At 44.1% G+C, this 16,834-nt stretch overlaps 1 protein-coding gene across 4 annotated transcripts in view; it reads right to left on the bottom strand.

Moving 5' to 3' along the window:
* LOC123030055 (venom factor-like) overlaps positions 1 to 16,834 on the bottom strand; it is a 127,265-nt gene that overhangs the window by 93,981 nt on the left and 16,450 nt on the right. For all 4 annotated transcript variants that reach the window (XM_044443619.1, XM_044443621.1, XM_044443620.1 and 1 more), the window contains exons 7-14: positions 14,297 to 14,387; positions 11,905 to 12,007; positions 11,480 to 11,600; positions 7,991 to 8,106; positions 7,588 to 7,746; positions 5,892 to 6,095; positions 4,500 to 4,694; positions 1,089 to 1,250 (exon numbers count right to left, since the gene is read on the bottom strand). In XM_044443619.1, the coding sequence (XP_044299554.1) occupies positions 1,089 to 1,250; positions 4,500 to 4,694; positions 5,892 to 6,095; positions 7,588 to 7,746; positions 7,991 to 8,106; positions 11,480 to 11,600; positions 11,905 to 12,007; positions 14,297 to 14,387 (1,151 nt within the window). The remainder of the gene's footprint in view (positions 1 to 1,088; positions 1,251 to 4,499; positions 4,695 to 5,891; positions 6,096 to 7,587; positions 7,747 to 7,990; positions 8,107 to 11,479; positions 11,601 to 11,904; positions 12,008 to 14,296; positions 14,388 to 16,834) is intronic.

Here is a 16,834-nt window from a genome sequence, read left to right as displayed (position 1 = left end):
TTATTGTTACACACCCTTTTTTAAAAACATCTGAGTTCACCCATAGTGAAGTGCTGAGCCCTCTCTATCACCCCTCCATCTGTACCCCACGTATAGCCCTTTCTCCTACACCAACCCACTGAGCTTCCTTGCCTGTCAGTGCTCCTCCCATTGCTCTGTCAACTGAACCTGACCCCTGTGTTGTCTCCTAGGAACTGGCATCACCTCCTCAGGAGGAGGGACCCTTACATCCAACAGACTGCTCAGCTCTTGGTGCACACCTTGGCCACACCCCAAATCCTCCTCCTGTTCTGCCATTGGCGAATCGGGGCTCTCATCAGGTTCAGCGGCCAACTCCCCCCCTTGCTGAGTTATCTCCCCATTCCCACAGGATGGCTGGTCGTCACCCCCACCCACCTGGAGTAACTCTCCCCATTCCCCAGACATTTCCTGGCCTTGACTGGCACTGTAGTTTGCTGATACTCCAAAACTCCTTCATCTTCACTGTGAATTCTCATTCCCATCAAAGCTATGTACTGGCTGCCCACCTTCTGGAAGCTTTTCCCTGTGCTCATGCACAACACAACATATATTTCTCATTCTTGGCAGAGAAAGTGCTTTCAGAGTAAAACTTTAGCAGAAAGCCCACTAGAGAGCAAAAGGTTAAAAAGCTCTATTCCCCATTAGTCTTTTGCCAGCTACTGTAGCATCCATGGCTGCATTTTGTTTAAAAAAGGGGAAAACTACATGTGTTCAACATTGAAAACACTTATGCATTCATAACACCATGTTCTCAGTCAGTCATTTGTCTTCACACACTTCCTTTCCCAACAGTGTAAAAAAAAAAAAAAAAAGGTGGGGGGGTTAAAAAGTACACTTGTGCCCCAGTCCACATTTTCATACTTTAGTCTATGGCAGGACTTATGCACATTTTCCTTCTTGCCCCTCCCCCCAAATTGAATAAATCACACAAAACCCACTATGCCAAGTTCAGATGTCACAACAAACCACTCTGAAACAAACAAAACTGATAACACCCCATGTGTTGTCATGTCATGTAAATCAGGCAATTGAATGGAGTTATTACCATAAAGGACTTCCCAGCTCACCTTTGTTTGATTAAGCCTCTGTTTCTGATATAGGGTGTAGATTCTTTTGTCTATTGCCACAAGACCAACCCTAGCTCTTGGATCCCCTTCCAGTGTGAGTCGAACTCGACCTCTTGGCTCGTGAATTTGATTGACTGCCTCAGCTGCTCCTTTCACAACCAACTGTTTGAACAAAGACAATGAGGGTTAGTCCTGAAAAACAGAAAGTGCCTGGCTGCCTATACATCATGTTCTTGCATCCAACCTTTAAGTAGGTGAATACAGTTTAAAAATCTTTCATTAATTTCACTTTCTCAGGACTCAACATGAGTGGAACCAAAAGGCAACTTCCTGAGTATGCAGATTAATTTTTCAGTGGAGGTGGGGAATGTGTGGCCCTGCAGATGCTGGAGTACAATTGCCAGAATTCCTACCCGCAACCATGCTGGCTGGAACTGCTCAGACTTAAAATCCGGCAACACCTAGAGGCTTCTCACCTCTGATTCACAGTGTGCAACTGGAGAGACAGTGGCAGATTGCACGTCATTCGTGTCTAACCTGGCAACAACCCAAAGTTCATTGGTTCTTCCCTGAACAACCCATGGTGTGCTTGACAGACAACTGTGTTCAGTGCGGGTTGTCTATAGTCTTCCTTCTTCCTTGGGGCTTCCGCAGATATCCCATGGGTCTCCATGGCAGGAACCATCTTGTCTCCCCCTTCCCATCATGATCACAAGCCCTTTTGTGTTTGCCATGGTGTCATTTCCCCCACCTTTTTGTAACCTGTGAATTTACCACCAGTGACAACCTCCTCTAAATGCTGAAATGGCACACTGGAGAGGTTGACACTGGTTCATCACCCCTTTAAATCAAAAGAGTGCTAAATGTATAAAACTTTTGTACATTTTTATTGGACTTGCAGAACTGCATGCTTGTGCACCCTGTCCGGTGGCAGCTGTGTAGTGATGCCAAGGACATGGGCCCCACACTGTACTTGTTCTGCAGTGCAGAATGCTGTGGCCCATATCTGCCAGTGGTGAGGTGGGATCCCCAGAATCTGCAGCTGCATGTGGAGAAGAGCAGTCCAGTACTGATGGATAGATCCTGGCGTGGAACTCATAATCCCGGGCAACTGTTGACGAGGATGGATTGGAAAGAGGAGGAACAGAAGAGTTGGATTGTATGGAGGTGGGTAACTACATGGTGAAGAAGTTGGCTGGCGGCTTTGTGGAGCTGGTGGATAGTGAAAAGAAGGTGATGGTCTGGAGCTCCTGGTTCCCCATAGATGTCAGGCTGGCAGATTAACCTATACCAGACAACATACATAGGGCTGCAGTGTTGCGAAGGGTCCAATGATCAAAGAACCCTCAGTAAGGCTATGAAATACAGGTCTGTCTCAGCCTGACACAGGGGAGTGAAAGTGATTCCTTTCAATGTCACTCTCAAGCTGCTCCAGGGGATAATGAGCTGGTGATGGCATGGCCAGTGCTCCTGCAAGCTTAGCCTCTGGGGGGAGACTGGAAGGTGGTGTGTCCCTGATCTCTCCCTTGGATGCCAAGGCCAAGATGGACTCAAGCCTTGGCACTGATGCAGGGCTTCAAGGGCGCTCAGCTTCAAGATAGCTGGTACTGTCCCAGAGTCTGTTCAGCACCACTTTGTTTTGGCAACTGAAGGATCCGTCACCTTCACCCGTTTGGCACATTTGGTCAAATTTTTCACCTTTTGGGGTTTCATTGATGTGCCCGGAGTCAGAAGAGGCAATGGCGCCACAGATGGAGCATGGACCTTTGCAAAGTCACAGAGACAGCAGTGAATGGGTGTCGGAGCTCAGGCAAGCACAGGGCATTGACTACATGAAGAGCCTTGCTCCAGAGCTCAGCACATAAGGAGTTACCTGCTTAGTGAAGGCCTAGCAGTGGGGGAAAGTCCTCAGGAATGTGGAAAAGTGAGATCCACCCTTTATAGCTAGCTGTCAAAGCTCCAGTTCCTTTTAAAAGTCTTGTTTTGACAGGGTGACCTATGTTTTCCTGCAAGGATGTGTGCATCCATGCCTACATATGATCCTGTCCGACAACCATGAGTAGCTCTCAAATAAAAGAGCTCCCAATATGTTTTTAACAGCTGCTTTCTAACTAAGGATCAGGCCCTAAGCAGGCCACCACACTTCAGCCTTCCCACATACTTCTCCTCCTCCTCTTATCCATCGCATTCACTGTACACTGCAACAGCTTGTCTTTGCCTGGTTTATGTGGCAGGATTGTATTTGTCACAGCAGTTTCCTTTTTTTAGGAATCTCAAAAGACAACTCAATGGAACATGTCATCTTGCAATGGATAGGATCCAGAATGGCTAGAACTCAAAAATGCTTGCAGCCCTGACTAGTGGTTCCCATGAAAATGGTTGCGGAAGGGAAGCAGTGTGCTTCCCTTTTATTGATATATGTGTATACAGTATGGACAACAAGTGCCTGGCCCTTCCTCAGGGCCAAACTAGATATATGTTGTTCACAGCTTCAGCCTGTGTTGCTAGGCGTTTTTTTGAAAAATAGTAGGTGTGGGGCAGGGAGCAGGAGACTGGATTAGCATGGGATGGATGGGCCTCCAAGTCTTTCTCCCTCTGGGTGTTGATCCAGCTGGGCGTGTGGGGCAGCACCTGCTTCTTCCAATGGGCTGAACATTGCCATGGATGCCATTGGGAGCTTACCTTCTTTTATGGCAAGCGTGGGGCTTCCCAATTTGGATAGGGATGATGGAGGGAGTAAACACTTAAGGCCCCACTCCACTTTGTACTACAGTCCCAGCCTAGCTTCCTGCTCCTTGCACCTGCTATTTTTTCCCTCAAATCCATCCACACAAGGGCTAACAATGTGACTAATGCTGCATCTATTTGAATCTCCTATAATACCTAGGGGCTTGAGGGCTCTGCAACAGACAGAACTGTGCTGCTCACACATGCACAACTACAACAGTCTTAAAAGCAACAACATCTCTGGAAATGCCAAAACAGAGTCCTTGTTCTACAAGAACCAGTACAAGACAGAAGGGTCTGTCCCAGGAAAAATGGGAACATGTGCTCCAAATCGCCACATATTCTCACAAAACCTATTTGTATTTCAGGTGCCAGCCTTCCTGATCAGGAACAGAAATATACACTAATATATCTCAGAGTGATGTGCAAGGTTCTTTTGTTCAGAGCTGAAATTAAATTGTGGAGGAGAAATCTCATGAAAATTAGCTGATAATCTGCCAGATTTTTATGTAATGAACACTATTGTTGGTTGCAGGAAAGGGTGCCCCAGGATCTCTAGGCAGCGCTAGAAAAGAACGAACCTCTGGAGAATCACTGCCATTCACAATGCCTGGCTAAATAGGCCAGTGGTCTGTCTATAGGCAGCTCCCTATGTGTCCAAAGTCAGCGAAAGAAGATACTTACTGTTCCCATGCAGGAATCCTTCACATCTACCCAGAGAGAGTCAGCTACTATCTCACGGTTTCCTACTTGATAGTAAGCCACAATCCAGAAAGAAGGAATGAGCTCTAGAGTGATGTGCAGAGGCAGAGATGCCATATTCTGTCCAGATGCCCTGGGCAGCCTCCCAGCTTTGATCACCTTCCCTTTACTCAAGATCTGTTGACAAATGAGAAATGGTTTTTCAAACAGCTTTGAATAAATGCTGGAGGTCCTGGTACACTTATCCACACGTGGGGGTCATTTCCTCTGGTAAAGAAATTTTGGTACAGAGTCTTCAGATAAATTAATAATGTGATCAAATAAAACACCACCAGAATTCTAGTAATTGCAATTCTAGGTATCTTGAGAAAAGATGTATAGCCCACCTTCCATATATACTTTGTTTTACACTATTTAGCAGAAGAAACAGCAGCAATTTTAAGTCAATGGAAATGTTTAATGGGCTTTAACACTTAGTTTTAAGGGGTTTCAGATTATTCATTAATCTGGACAAATTTATTACTATGGATAAGGTTTTCCATTATAGGACTATTGTTCAAGGTCATGTAAAACCCCACACTTTTAATGCAACATGATACCAGTTTTTATATCATGAGGATACATCATAGACCCAAATCCCTATGAATTTCAGTTTGAAGAATAATTCTATACTCCACACATCCTAACTGAATTGGGACTCTATTTGTTCCTTCAACTGATTCAGCTAATGTTTCACCCATGCTCGTTGTACTAAAATGATAAAAAATGAAATTAAGAAAGAAACAAAGACAGACAGACACCAATATTTTCATCATACAAGGGACATGGAAGAACATGATGCTATTTGAAGTCCCTCCATTCAGCCATCCAGGGTCTTTTCAGGGTACTCTAATTCACTGCCCTGGCTGGAGGCAGTACTTCTTTTTCTTTTCAAACAATAATAAGCAAAGTGTAGATTGCAGACTAAGGACCTCAGTGAGTTGTTTGTTCGTTTTTAATTCAATTCTGTTGTTTATTTTATGTTTAACCTGTGAGAAAAACCAACCCCCATCCTTCCTCCCCATCCTTCCTCCCTACTCCTTCCAATAGTCCATCTACCAGCCAGCTTCCACACTGTACTCTCCTCATCTAGACCCAAAGCAAAATGACTTTAATGCCAAAACTATGTCATATTCTCTGTATTTTTACTCTAGGGTAAGTGCAGGAGTCCCAGTCCAGATCAGGGCCTCAGCATGAGTAGACTTAAGGACTTTAATATTTATTACTCCAAGTGATTGTCTGCTACCTGTCCTTCTTGCAAATAGTATGAACATTAGAAAGTGAATGGGGAGCTGGACCTTTGCATTCCCATCCTCCTAGGTTCCCGGTACTTACTATGTAGGTGAAATATTGTGTCTGTACATCCTGGTTGTTCATGATGAAACGGACATGTAATACATCTCCAGCTTTGACCTGACCAGTTGTTATCCTCTCTATATGAAGATAGTTTCCAGATCCCTCCTGAGTTTCATAGGCTGTAGCCACTATTGACGCTCTGGCCTGTCGTTTCTTTGGGAGTAGTGCATGGTTGGTTTTTACCTAGAGAGGACAAGAAGAGCTAATGACTCCTGAAGCCATCATGAATCCTTTAAACCAGCACAAAGAAATGACCAGAAACTCTGCATGGAGTAGCGCTAGGAAAAAATAGTATACCATCCAGAGTTCCCAGGTTCTTCTGGGGGATGGTTTGCATCAGTGTTTCACATCAGTGAATGTCCGCACTGTGCTCCAACACATTCATAGAAACATAGAAACAGAGCGAGTCAGAAGGGGTCTCCCAGGCCATCTAGTCTGACCTCCGGCACCAGCCGGTTCCGCTCACGATATGCCCACCATGTGCACATCAATCCATGTATTAGGATTGTGGATTCTCTACAGCACTTCTGGATTACACAAAGGGTATTGGACTGAAGCTTCAGAACATGGAAGAATTATACTGTGGAATGAGTTAAGGACAAGCCAGTGTAACTCAAAAGAAGAAAGGGACGACAGAGGATGAGGAGGTTAGATGGAGTCCCTGAAGCAGTTGGTGTGAGCTTGAGTGGACTCCGGGGGATGGTGGAGGACAGGAAGGCCTGGAGGAATGTTGTCCATGGGGTCGTGATGGGTCGGACGTGACTTTGCAACTAACAACAACAAGTGAATAAAATTCCCTATGGATGGCAGCTTGTAGTATTACAATAGCTACACAGTATGCAAATAGCACAACAGTATTTACAGTGCAAATGGTAAGATGGAGTTAGGGATAGGAAGATGCACATGTAATTATAGCCAACTTGACATTACGGTTTCTGGACCATTGACAGCCCCTCCAATGTGCCACTTTGGCATTTTGAAGGTACTGTCACTGGCTATTACTGGGGGGCGGGGGGGGAATAAAGTGATAGTGAGCAAGCTGAAAAGGCTCAGGATTGCTGTGGAAGACATCCAGCCAGTTCCACTTGTCCCCAAGTGCTGTTCAGACGTTTGCAAGGCAGCTGTTCCTAGTGGATTTTTGGGTAAGCCTGGCATTGGCAGCAAGGGTTTTTGTTTTTTGTTTTGCTAGACGTGCCAAACAAGTTGTGGGCCAGTTCCTGGTACTCATAAGGGGGTTGATTGCCTGGGTTTGAATGACACAACATCTCATTTTGGGTGCAAGCTAAGTATAATCTATGGGTTGTAGTGTCGTGACAATGTGGGCCCAGTCAGTGAATTATCTACCTAGAAGAGATTTAGAAAACTATTTATCTATAACTGAGGTCAACAGGCAATGCAGACAATGCTGGAAATGCTAAAGGAGAAAAGACAAAAGGCAGGAAAAGCACAGCTATGATAGAAAAAGAGGCTGGAGGCATGAGCCACATCTCTAGCAGCCTCACTGGGGCCGTAGCAGCAATGAAACTGGAAAGCAGAAGCTGTTCTCTCACATGAGCGGGCAATTCTGCTTAGTCACATGCCTGTCAGCCAAAGTAAGTGGGAGGAACAGTCCAAAGGAGGATATCTGCTTCTTGTACAGGGAAACAGAACTTAGCATCATCTCAGGTTAACTCACATTAATTCTTAACTCTTCAATATCTTGAGGTATATTCAGGATGATCCTGGCAGTCCCATCACTCTGAGTAGTTGCACTGCCGCTCTCCGTGATATCTACAAGTTCTGCCGTCACAGGAATAAGGGGAGCTGGGGAACCATCTGGGTTTGTGACATACACCTAAGAAAAAGTTATGCATGAGAACAGAATACAAACATAGAAACATAGAAACAGAGCGAGTCAGAAGGGGTCTCCGGGCCATCTAGTCTGACCTCCAGCACCAGCCAGCTCCGCTCACGACAGAATGTACCCATCTACATCATTTCCCCCACTCCATTTAAGTACTATTTCTACAGCTATTTATGAGTAATTTAAAACAGAAAAACCTAGCCTGAGGCATCAGGAGTAAAGTAATTAATATTACCATCAGTTCATAGGACATCCCTGGTTTGAAGTACTTGGAGGTTTTTGTGAAATGAATCTCATAAGGAGTTGTCACGATGGCAATGCTAATTTGCTCAGTCACCACCATATTGTTGCCTGCAGAAATAAGAAAAGAATTGTGGGTAAGAAAGAAAATGAAATGAAGCCGAGAAAGAGGGAGGGGAAGAGGATAGAAGGATGTTTTCAAAGCTTGGCAGTTTCATTTGCTTCACATCCAGCACTTCCTTTTTTTTCTCTCTCTTATGTAGTCAGGGAATCTTTTTACATCAGTTTAACTAGGCATTAGGAATGCAGGTGGCACAGTGGTTTCAACTGTTGTGCTGCTGGGCTGGGCTGGTTGATCAAAAGGTCACTGGTTCAAATCAGCACAACGGGGTGAATTCCCGTTGCTCCATCCCAGCTCCCGCCAGCCTTGCAGTCCGAAAGGTTGCAAATGCAAGGAGATAAAAAGGTACCACTTTGGTGGGAAGGTAACAGCGTTCTGTGCACTTCGGTGTTTAGTCATGCTAGCCACAGGACCACGGAGACTGTCTGCAGACAAACACTGGCTCCCTCGGCCAGGAAACAGAGATGAGCACCACCCCTAGAGTCAGGCATGACTGGACTTAACGTCAAGGGAAAACCTTTACCTTTTTAACTAGAGATCGTGCATACTGGATAGTTATACTGACGAGTGGTTGAATGTGCATATGGCTAGGCCTATTGTGACCATATATGGGACCCTGAGGCAGATACCTTCCCTTCCACACTTAGGTTTCCCTGGCATACTAAGGAAAAAGGGGAAATTGAAGCAGACCAACCTTCCTGGCACCGATGTGTTAATTGGAACCCAGTGGGGCTTTGGGTCATGCCTGTGGTTTTAAGAAAGGCTTAGCTCATGATGAATGCTCCTTTGGAGTGGATACTCCAAAAACACTATAAGCATACTGGATTTAAAAATTGTTTTGTAATCCATAGGCTTTATCATGAACTGCCAAATTTTTTAAGAAGGACATTTAACGTTAGCTCCATAAAGATTTGAAGAAGGAATGGCAAAACAGTTTGGAAACAAGTAAAGCAGCTCCCAGAATTGTGCTTATCAACTTGCCTCTCTCCTATAGCCATTTATCAAAGCTCCCCACTCCCAGAAAATGTTCAAGTTTTCACCTTAGAAATGCATTGTTTTTACATTAAGATATTGTGTTGTTGTTGTAGTAGTCGCGAAGTCATGTCCAACCCATTGCAACCCCATGGACAACATTCCTCCAGGCCTTCCTGTCCTCCACAATCCCCTGGAGTCCACTTAAGCTCACACCGACTGCTTCAGTGACTCCATCTAGCCACCTCATCCTCTGCCGTCCCCTTCTTCTTTTGCCATCTATTGTTCCCAGCATTAGGCTCTTCTCCAGGGAGTCCTTCCTTCTCATTAGGTGGCCAAAGTATTTGAGTTTCATCTTCAGTATCTGGCCTTCTAAAGAGCAGTCAGGGTTGATCTCCTCTAGGACTGACTGGTTTGATCACCTTGCAGTCCAAGGGACTCGCAGGAGTCTCCTCCAGCACCGCAATTCAAAGGCCTCAATCCTTTGGCGCTCAGCCTTCCTTATGGTCCAGCTTTCACAGCCATACATTGCAACTGGGAAAACCATAGCCTTGACTATATGCACTTTTGTTGGCAGGGTGATGTCTCTGCTTTTTAGCACGCTATCTAGATTTGCCAAAGTTTTCCTCCCCAGGAGCAAGCGTCTTTTAATTTCTTGGCTGCAGTCCCCGTCTGTGGTGATCTGGGAGCCCAGGAAAATGAAATCTGTCACTAGCTCCATTTCTTCCCCATCTATTTGCCAGGAAGTGATAGGACTGGATGCCATGATCTTAATTTTCTTAATGTTGAGTTTCAAGCCAACTTTTGCACTCTCTTCCTTCACCCGCATCAAGAGGCTCTTTAGTTCCTCTTCACTTTCTGCCATGAGAGTGGTATCATCTGCATATCTGAGGTTATTGCTATTTCTCCCGGCAATATTAATTCCAACTGGTGATTCATCTAGCCCCGCCTTTCTCATGCTGTGCTCTGCATATACGTTAAATAAGCAGGGCGACAGTATACAGCCTTGCTGAACTCCTTTCTCAATTTTGAACCAATCAGTGGTTCTGTGTCCAGTTCTCACTGTTTAAGATATTGTAGATATTGTAGAATTACATAATTACCACCTATGACGTAGTACACATTACTTGGCAAGTTATGCTGATACAAATGATAACTCTGTCCATTTTTCTCCTTTACAGAAATTCCTAAGTATACCAAAATAAACATTTTGTCATGCTGGCTTCTAGATCTTTGGACTATAACTTCCAGTATCAGTGACCACTGGCCAAGCTGGCTGAGGCTTATGGAAACTGAAATTCAAAACATCAGGATACCAGATTGGAGAAGGCTGAACTCTAGGAATGTAATATACCAGACGAAATGTGATATTAACTGCGTGAAAGCAATTAAGTTGCACTTTTTGTGATGGGGGTGGGGTGCAGCCATGGGACCTTGAAGAGAGGAGGAGCTTGGACCCATAGTCAGTCATCAGCTGGATATAATCCATGCTGCAAAAAAGGGGATTGCAATTTTGGATTACCATCAACAGAAGTATGGTTTCAGAATCACAGGAAGTGGTAGTTCTACTCTATTCCATGCTAGTCAGACCTCACCTCAAATATTATGTCCACTTCTGAATACCATGCTTTAAGAAAAAATTAGACCAAAGAAGGGCAACAAAGGTATTTAAGAGATTATTAATTCATAAGATTGAAGGATGAATGAAAGAACTGGATATGTTTAACCTTGAGCAGACAAGAAGGAATGGAGATATGATAACACTTAAGGGTTATCTTGCATCCAATCTGTTCTCTATCATCCAAGAGTATCAGATTTAAAGAATGGGTTTAAATTGCAGGAAGGCAGATTTCGATTGGAGATCAAGAAAATTTCCTAGAGGCCACAGCAGTCAGACAATGGAGCCAGCTGTTTATGAAGATGGCAGACTCTCCAGTACTGGCAGATGGCTTGTACAGACAGATTCCTGGTCTGAGCCAGGGGTTGGGCTGAATGGCCTGAACTGCCCCTTCCAATTCTATGATCCTATGAAATTCTTTTCTAAGCAGCTCAAGGGGGAATATGGAATTATTTCAGATTAATGGACAAGTGTGCCCTAATCATGTTCCTACCCGTATGTCCTTCTGCCCTTCTCCACCAACACCCTCATGCCATTTTCTTTTGTATTATGACTAGTAGATTGAAAGCAATTATTTTATAGTGAAAAACAGTCTGGATTGATTGGCAAAAGTCACTGAGCAAATGAAATTTAATTCCTTCCTGCATTTTCTAAGAAGCCAAGTCAGAAGCAGCTGAAATGTCCCAAACTGACACTATGAACTTCATTATTCATACCCTGCCTATTCCAATGAACCAGTTGCTGTATCTCCTGTAGTTAACACCACTGCTCACCATATTTTGTCATCACTGTGGCAAAAACAGAGAGAGAGTGCCCAATGAGCTCACTGAGGTTGTGGAATCGGGTCCGTAACATGGCTCTTGATAAGACTGCTTTCCCAGCCCCATGAGTAACCTAAAAGGAAAAACGATGGGTTTTAACAATCCACCTGAACTAGGCCTGAGGAAGGGATAAGTAAGGTGGCACCCATAGGGACCAATGTGCCTCCAGGTACCTTTCTAGGTGACCACCAAGTTGCCCTTTAATTTTTAAAAATTACAATTTTCTTACTAACATGTATAGTGTGTTGGGACTCAGACCCTACCTCTGTCCTGTACTCACTCTTTTGGGCAGGTAATATGATAGGTATTCTGTGGTAGTTTCTCAAATTTCCAAATGTGCCCATGATTCCGAATGTAATATACATGACTTAGCATACCGGAATTCTTTGGAGTGAGTCTGGGATGTCTGTTTTCATATTATCCATGTTTACTCCAAAAAGGACAAAGGCCGTACCATCAAGCTTCCCCCCATGGTGGAACCTGGAAGAACAAATAAGATTGAGGCCTAAGGTAGCTGTTTGTAATTTTTTATTGGTTAATAAAAATGAATAAAAATATTTTCAGAAAAGAAAAGAAAAGAAGCTATCTTGACAGGTCAATTAGTCTGCTCCTTTGGCTTGACAAGAAAATACTTGATTGTTGAACTCATGCCATTCCTCCTCTGACCCTCCTTGCTCAACGCTGTCTCCCTGCACCAAACCAGTGGTGGTCTCCCTTTCACCTGCTGCTTGCATAATGTCACTTGTTAACTTTAGCTTTTCAGTAATGCATTCCAACCTCTGTTCTTTCTTGGCTAGCTGACCTTCAGAGTCTGAGCTTTATAGTGTGAAATTTCTTATTTTGAGAGAAATGGGCCCAATTCCTACAAAACCTCAGAGAACCTTTTAAATTGGCAAGATAAATATTGTGGCCTAATTAAAATGGCATTTTGATTTATGATGCACCAGCCTCAGTAGTACAGTTAGATAATAATTTACCTTCATCTAACAATGCCCACCCCATGCTATGCTTTTCAGTTGCTACATTCCTACAAGGTTAAAGCAAAAGCTGCTGCTAATGCTAATTAAAAACAGAGAGACTGAGCATGTGCAGGATTTCATGTTTTAAGCCCACCCATGCTCCCTAAACAACATTCTCAGTGGTTTTGATGTTCTGGCATTTTTTCAACAGTTTTTTAGGCAAGAGCATAGCCAAGCAATGGCCCAGAGCTGTAGGTCCATACAGCTCCTGGCTAGAACTGCAGGAGATATTGGAGTCCCCAACACCTTCAAGGCAGGAGAAGATACCAGTCATGCTGGTGAAGGAGGCTGGATCTGTGTCCTTGAGAAAGAAGGCACCTCAATAGCTCCAAAAGCGTTCTTCCAAAAGATGGTCTTCAAATAGTGAAACTGATTTCTGTGAGGTTGCTTGGTAAATGGGTGCAGGCATCCACCACATGCCTCTCAACCAAATAATGCAAGTGTGAAGAGTTCCCATGCACCAGAGGAGCTTGCTCCCATACCTCACACACTTTCTGAAAGGTGTCTTCAAGGGAAAAAAATGATCTGAGCAGATGCAAAAACCAAACAAAAAGCAAAACAAAACAAAACAAAAACTACAGACGAAATTAAAGAGAAAGAACGATGACAGCCAAAAAGGCAGAATAAAACAGCAATATGCCAGAATCCAAACCTAGATGAAAAAAGTATCCTTTGGAACACCAAAGTGGTAGTTCATAAAGAACTGAGGGAATAGGCAGGAACCCACAAAGGGCATGCGGGAAAGGGGTTTCTACCCAAATTTCTCAGCCAAAGAAGTTTCCTGAACCCAGCTCTCCGCAGATGCACAGATACCCCAAAGAACGTTGAAGGACTGATGATGGCATCCTTGTTAAATCAATTATCCTGATTTAGTCTTTCCATCCCCATTAAGAAATCTATAGTGTCCTTAATATATGAAGAAAGTTTATACAGCAGTGGTTGAAATACATAGTGGACACACAGTGAAAATCTTCCAGTTACAAGAAACAATAGGCTGACCTCTATTGGATTTTTAAAAAATGTATATTTAAGATGCATGTAAATTTTATCTGATGTAGGGAAGACGTTAATTCAAAGGACAGACATTTCTCTGTCCAGTAAATGTTCCTGCAGGATTTATGGATTACATTATCAATTTAAATCAGCTATGATATTATGATTGAGGAATGTGTATGTACTGCTATCATTCAGTTGTCTCCAAACTTCAGGAATACACTCAGTCAGCATCACAACAATAGCTCCTCCTTTATCAGCTAATTCTATAGAGTCCCTCATAAACTCCATAAAACATATGCCAGACATTTTCCTTAAAGATTTTTATTTCCCAGCTTTTCAAACTGCTACCTTTGGTATCCTTTGAACATCACTGCTGCTGACAAGAAGTGTTTAACTCTAAACACACTTTGAAATTAGTCTGTTGTTAATCTATCATTCTAATATTTTTAACTTAAGATGGATTGCACCTATAGAGGATCCAGAGCCTCTTTTTTGGTTTGCTCTTGTATTGCTTGACACTTCTCTTTCTGTGTACAGGTACACACATCCATGCACACACACTCTTCCACAGATAGTTCAATAAGCACGTAAATTGTATTGCACTGTTTACTGAGCTGCAACCTTAAGCCTACATACTAGAAAGTAAGAAAATCCTATTTAACTCACTGGATATTTTAAATCAGGGTGTAAATCACTATTTTGAGACACTTTGAATTCTGCTTTCCCTTACTGTCCCACAGATGCATACACTTACCTTGCAGTCACATGTACCGTGAAATCCCTCTCGTCATCAACATAAAAAACCTTCTCTGATGGTTCTAGTATGACCTCAAAGCTGGGCAACACTGGAGATGAAGTTGAAGAGAAGAACTTAAGTATTAATGGAAGGATGAAAGAATAGTGGGCTTCTGGGACAAGTGTTAGGATCTGGGTAGCTCGAGGTCTCCATCTGCCGGGCAGAACTGTGGTGTTTGCAGAACTGGTCCCATACTGAACTGAAGCTCTCCACCCTTTGAGAAGCCCTGGGGAAGAGCTGTATAAGAGCACGCCATGCCCTCCAGAAACTGCCTCAGCAACACAGGTATTCCTACTTGCTGTTGTGTGTTCCAGCGCCTAGATCTTGCCCAATCTTTACCCAATTCAATTCCTGCTTTCCTGCCTCTCACCGCACGCTGCCTTGTTACTTTGCCTTGGTGCTACTGTATTCGGCCCTCTTATTCTACCTCAGGTACCTGCTCTGCTGTCTTCTTGATCCTTGTGGATAACCACACCTTTGTCTCATTCTGCTATGTACTCCTGGTTCCCGACTTTGGCCTGTCCCCTTGACTATGACTAGGGTTGTGCAAGGAGTGCAGTTCGTGTGGAAAATCCATTGGATTCCCTGGTTTCAGCAGCCTAGAGTTCAAGTTCTTTGCAAGCTTACCCAGCATTTGCAGGGTGCTTGCCAGGAATTGAGCCCTGCGCACTGCACAAGCAGCAGCATGCTTCCATGCCCACCACTGCCATGGGCAGCGGCACATGAGGAAGAAGTTTGGCTGTCAGCAATGGCGGCTGGCACACCTGCATGCTGCATCCATTTTTAACATGTGCCACCACAGGCAGGATCAAGTAGGGAAGCAGGTTGGTTGCCAGGAATGGCAGCTGGCATGGACACTTGCAGCTTCCCCCTTTCACATCCTGCAGCCTCTCCTGACAGGAAAGGTTGCTGATTGCACAAACAGGGGCCCACAAGTATCTGCAGACTTCCTCTTGGCTCAGCTTGCCAAGCACAAGAGGAAGTCCACAGATTCTGGAAAGATGTACTTGGAAAATGTTCATTCCAACCCTAACTATGACCCTGCCTCCGCCTCGCTACTGGGCTCTGGGCTGTATTGGACTCTGTCTTGTCTCAGGTCCTGTTGTTTGGGTCCTGGTGCATCTGCCTTGACTCCTGCCTTGGGCTCTGACAACAACTTGCATTGTTGCAACATGCAACAAATTGTGCAGCAATTTTTATTCAAAGTATGACAACTATTTGCTCCACATTCCCACATAAAATATTGTGGGAATTAAGAAGATTGAAATAGTAAATTTCCATAAGAGAAGGAAATGTTATCTTGTTTTGAAGAGAACTGGAGTTCAGAAAAGCTGAAAGATAATGAAGTAAATCCCCTTCATGGATCACTGCCTTGCCATGGCAAAGGAGCTTGTGTAGGGACGTCATTGAAACGTGGCATCAGGTCTCACAATTTCTCCTCAGGAGGACAATAGCATTGTTCCTCATTAACTTAGCTGCTCTGTTTTCTATCAGCTCTGTGCCGTCACATGTCCTTGTTAAAACAACAAAAAACAAACAAACAAACACAAACAACCCCCCTCCCCATTGCCCCTTTTTATGGGAGCCTGAATTTGCTAGCAGTCAAAGCTCCTTTCCCCTGAAGAGGGCATGGAATGCACTTCCCTGGTAGAGACTCAGGGAGAAATACTAAAAGCTCTGGACCTTGAGGACAGTCAGAGCAAAAGATGGAGATGAAGATCTTGGTATGAAGGGGTATAAATCATGTCACCCTTTTTACATGTGCACCTGTGGCTTTGCTTTCTCTTGACAGCTTGCCTTAGGACAGTTGTAAAGAGAAAACCAAGTACAACTTCCCCATTTGGAGCTTCTCTGGCACCCTGGACATGGACAGCAGGTACCCATAAGGATATTCCACAGCCAAGGCTTTTGATTGGCTCATCCCTAAAAGTGTGCAGTGCAAAAATAATTTTCAAAATACAAAAAAAAATGTGCACATTGTCGGCACACACAAAAAAGTTTGGTAACTACTGACAACCCTTTCAAAATGCCACTTGAGAACTTTGAAGGGGGTATCAAAATGGAGAGCATGAAAACTGTCTGCCAAGCCCAAGATCATGATATCTGGAAAGCGGGGAGGGCACAATAAGCAGAGTGTTCACAGTTGCAACACGGACAACCAGTCTGTGATAGTTGCCCCAAAGGTTGCACTTGGGCACTTATGTGGTAGCTGACACTGACAGTGTCCTAGGCCTGCTTGGCAAGAGCAGCAAGGGAGTTTACTGCTCTTCCCAAGCATTTTCCAGCCACTTCCCAGGACCCACATTAGACCACAGAACAAACCATTACGGGAACAACAACCCCTAGAACAAGCCACCCTGTGGGAAACAGTCTGGGTTTGCACGGCACAACGATCTACCATCGCTTGTTACCCATGATTGGTTGTTGTATGATGTGGACCAAGTACATGTGTTAATACCAGGTGTGCTGTAAACAGAAGATACTTTGTTGACAGTC

This window comes from Varanus komodoensis, unplaced genomic scaffold, assembly GCF_004798865.1.
Source record: "Varanus komodoensis strain SLA01 unplaced genomic scaffold, ASM479886v1 scaffold42, whole genome shotgun sequence".
Lineage (NCBI taxonomy): Eukaryota > Metazoa > Chordata > Lepidosauria > Squamata > Varanidae > Varanus > Varanus komodoensis.
This window is presented reverse-complemented; position numbering and strand designations above follow the sequence as displayed.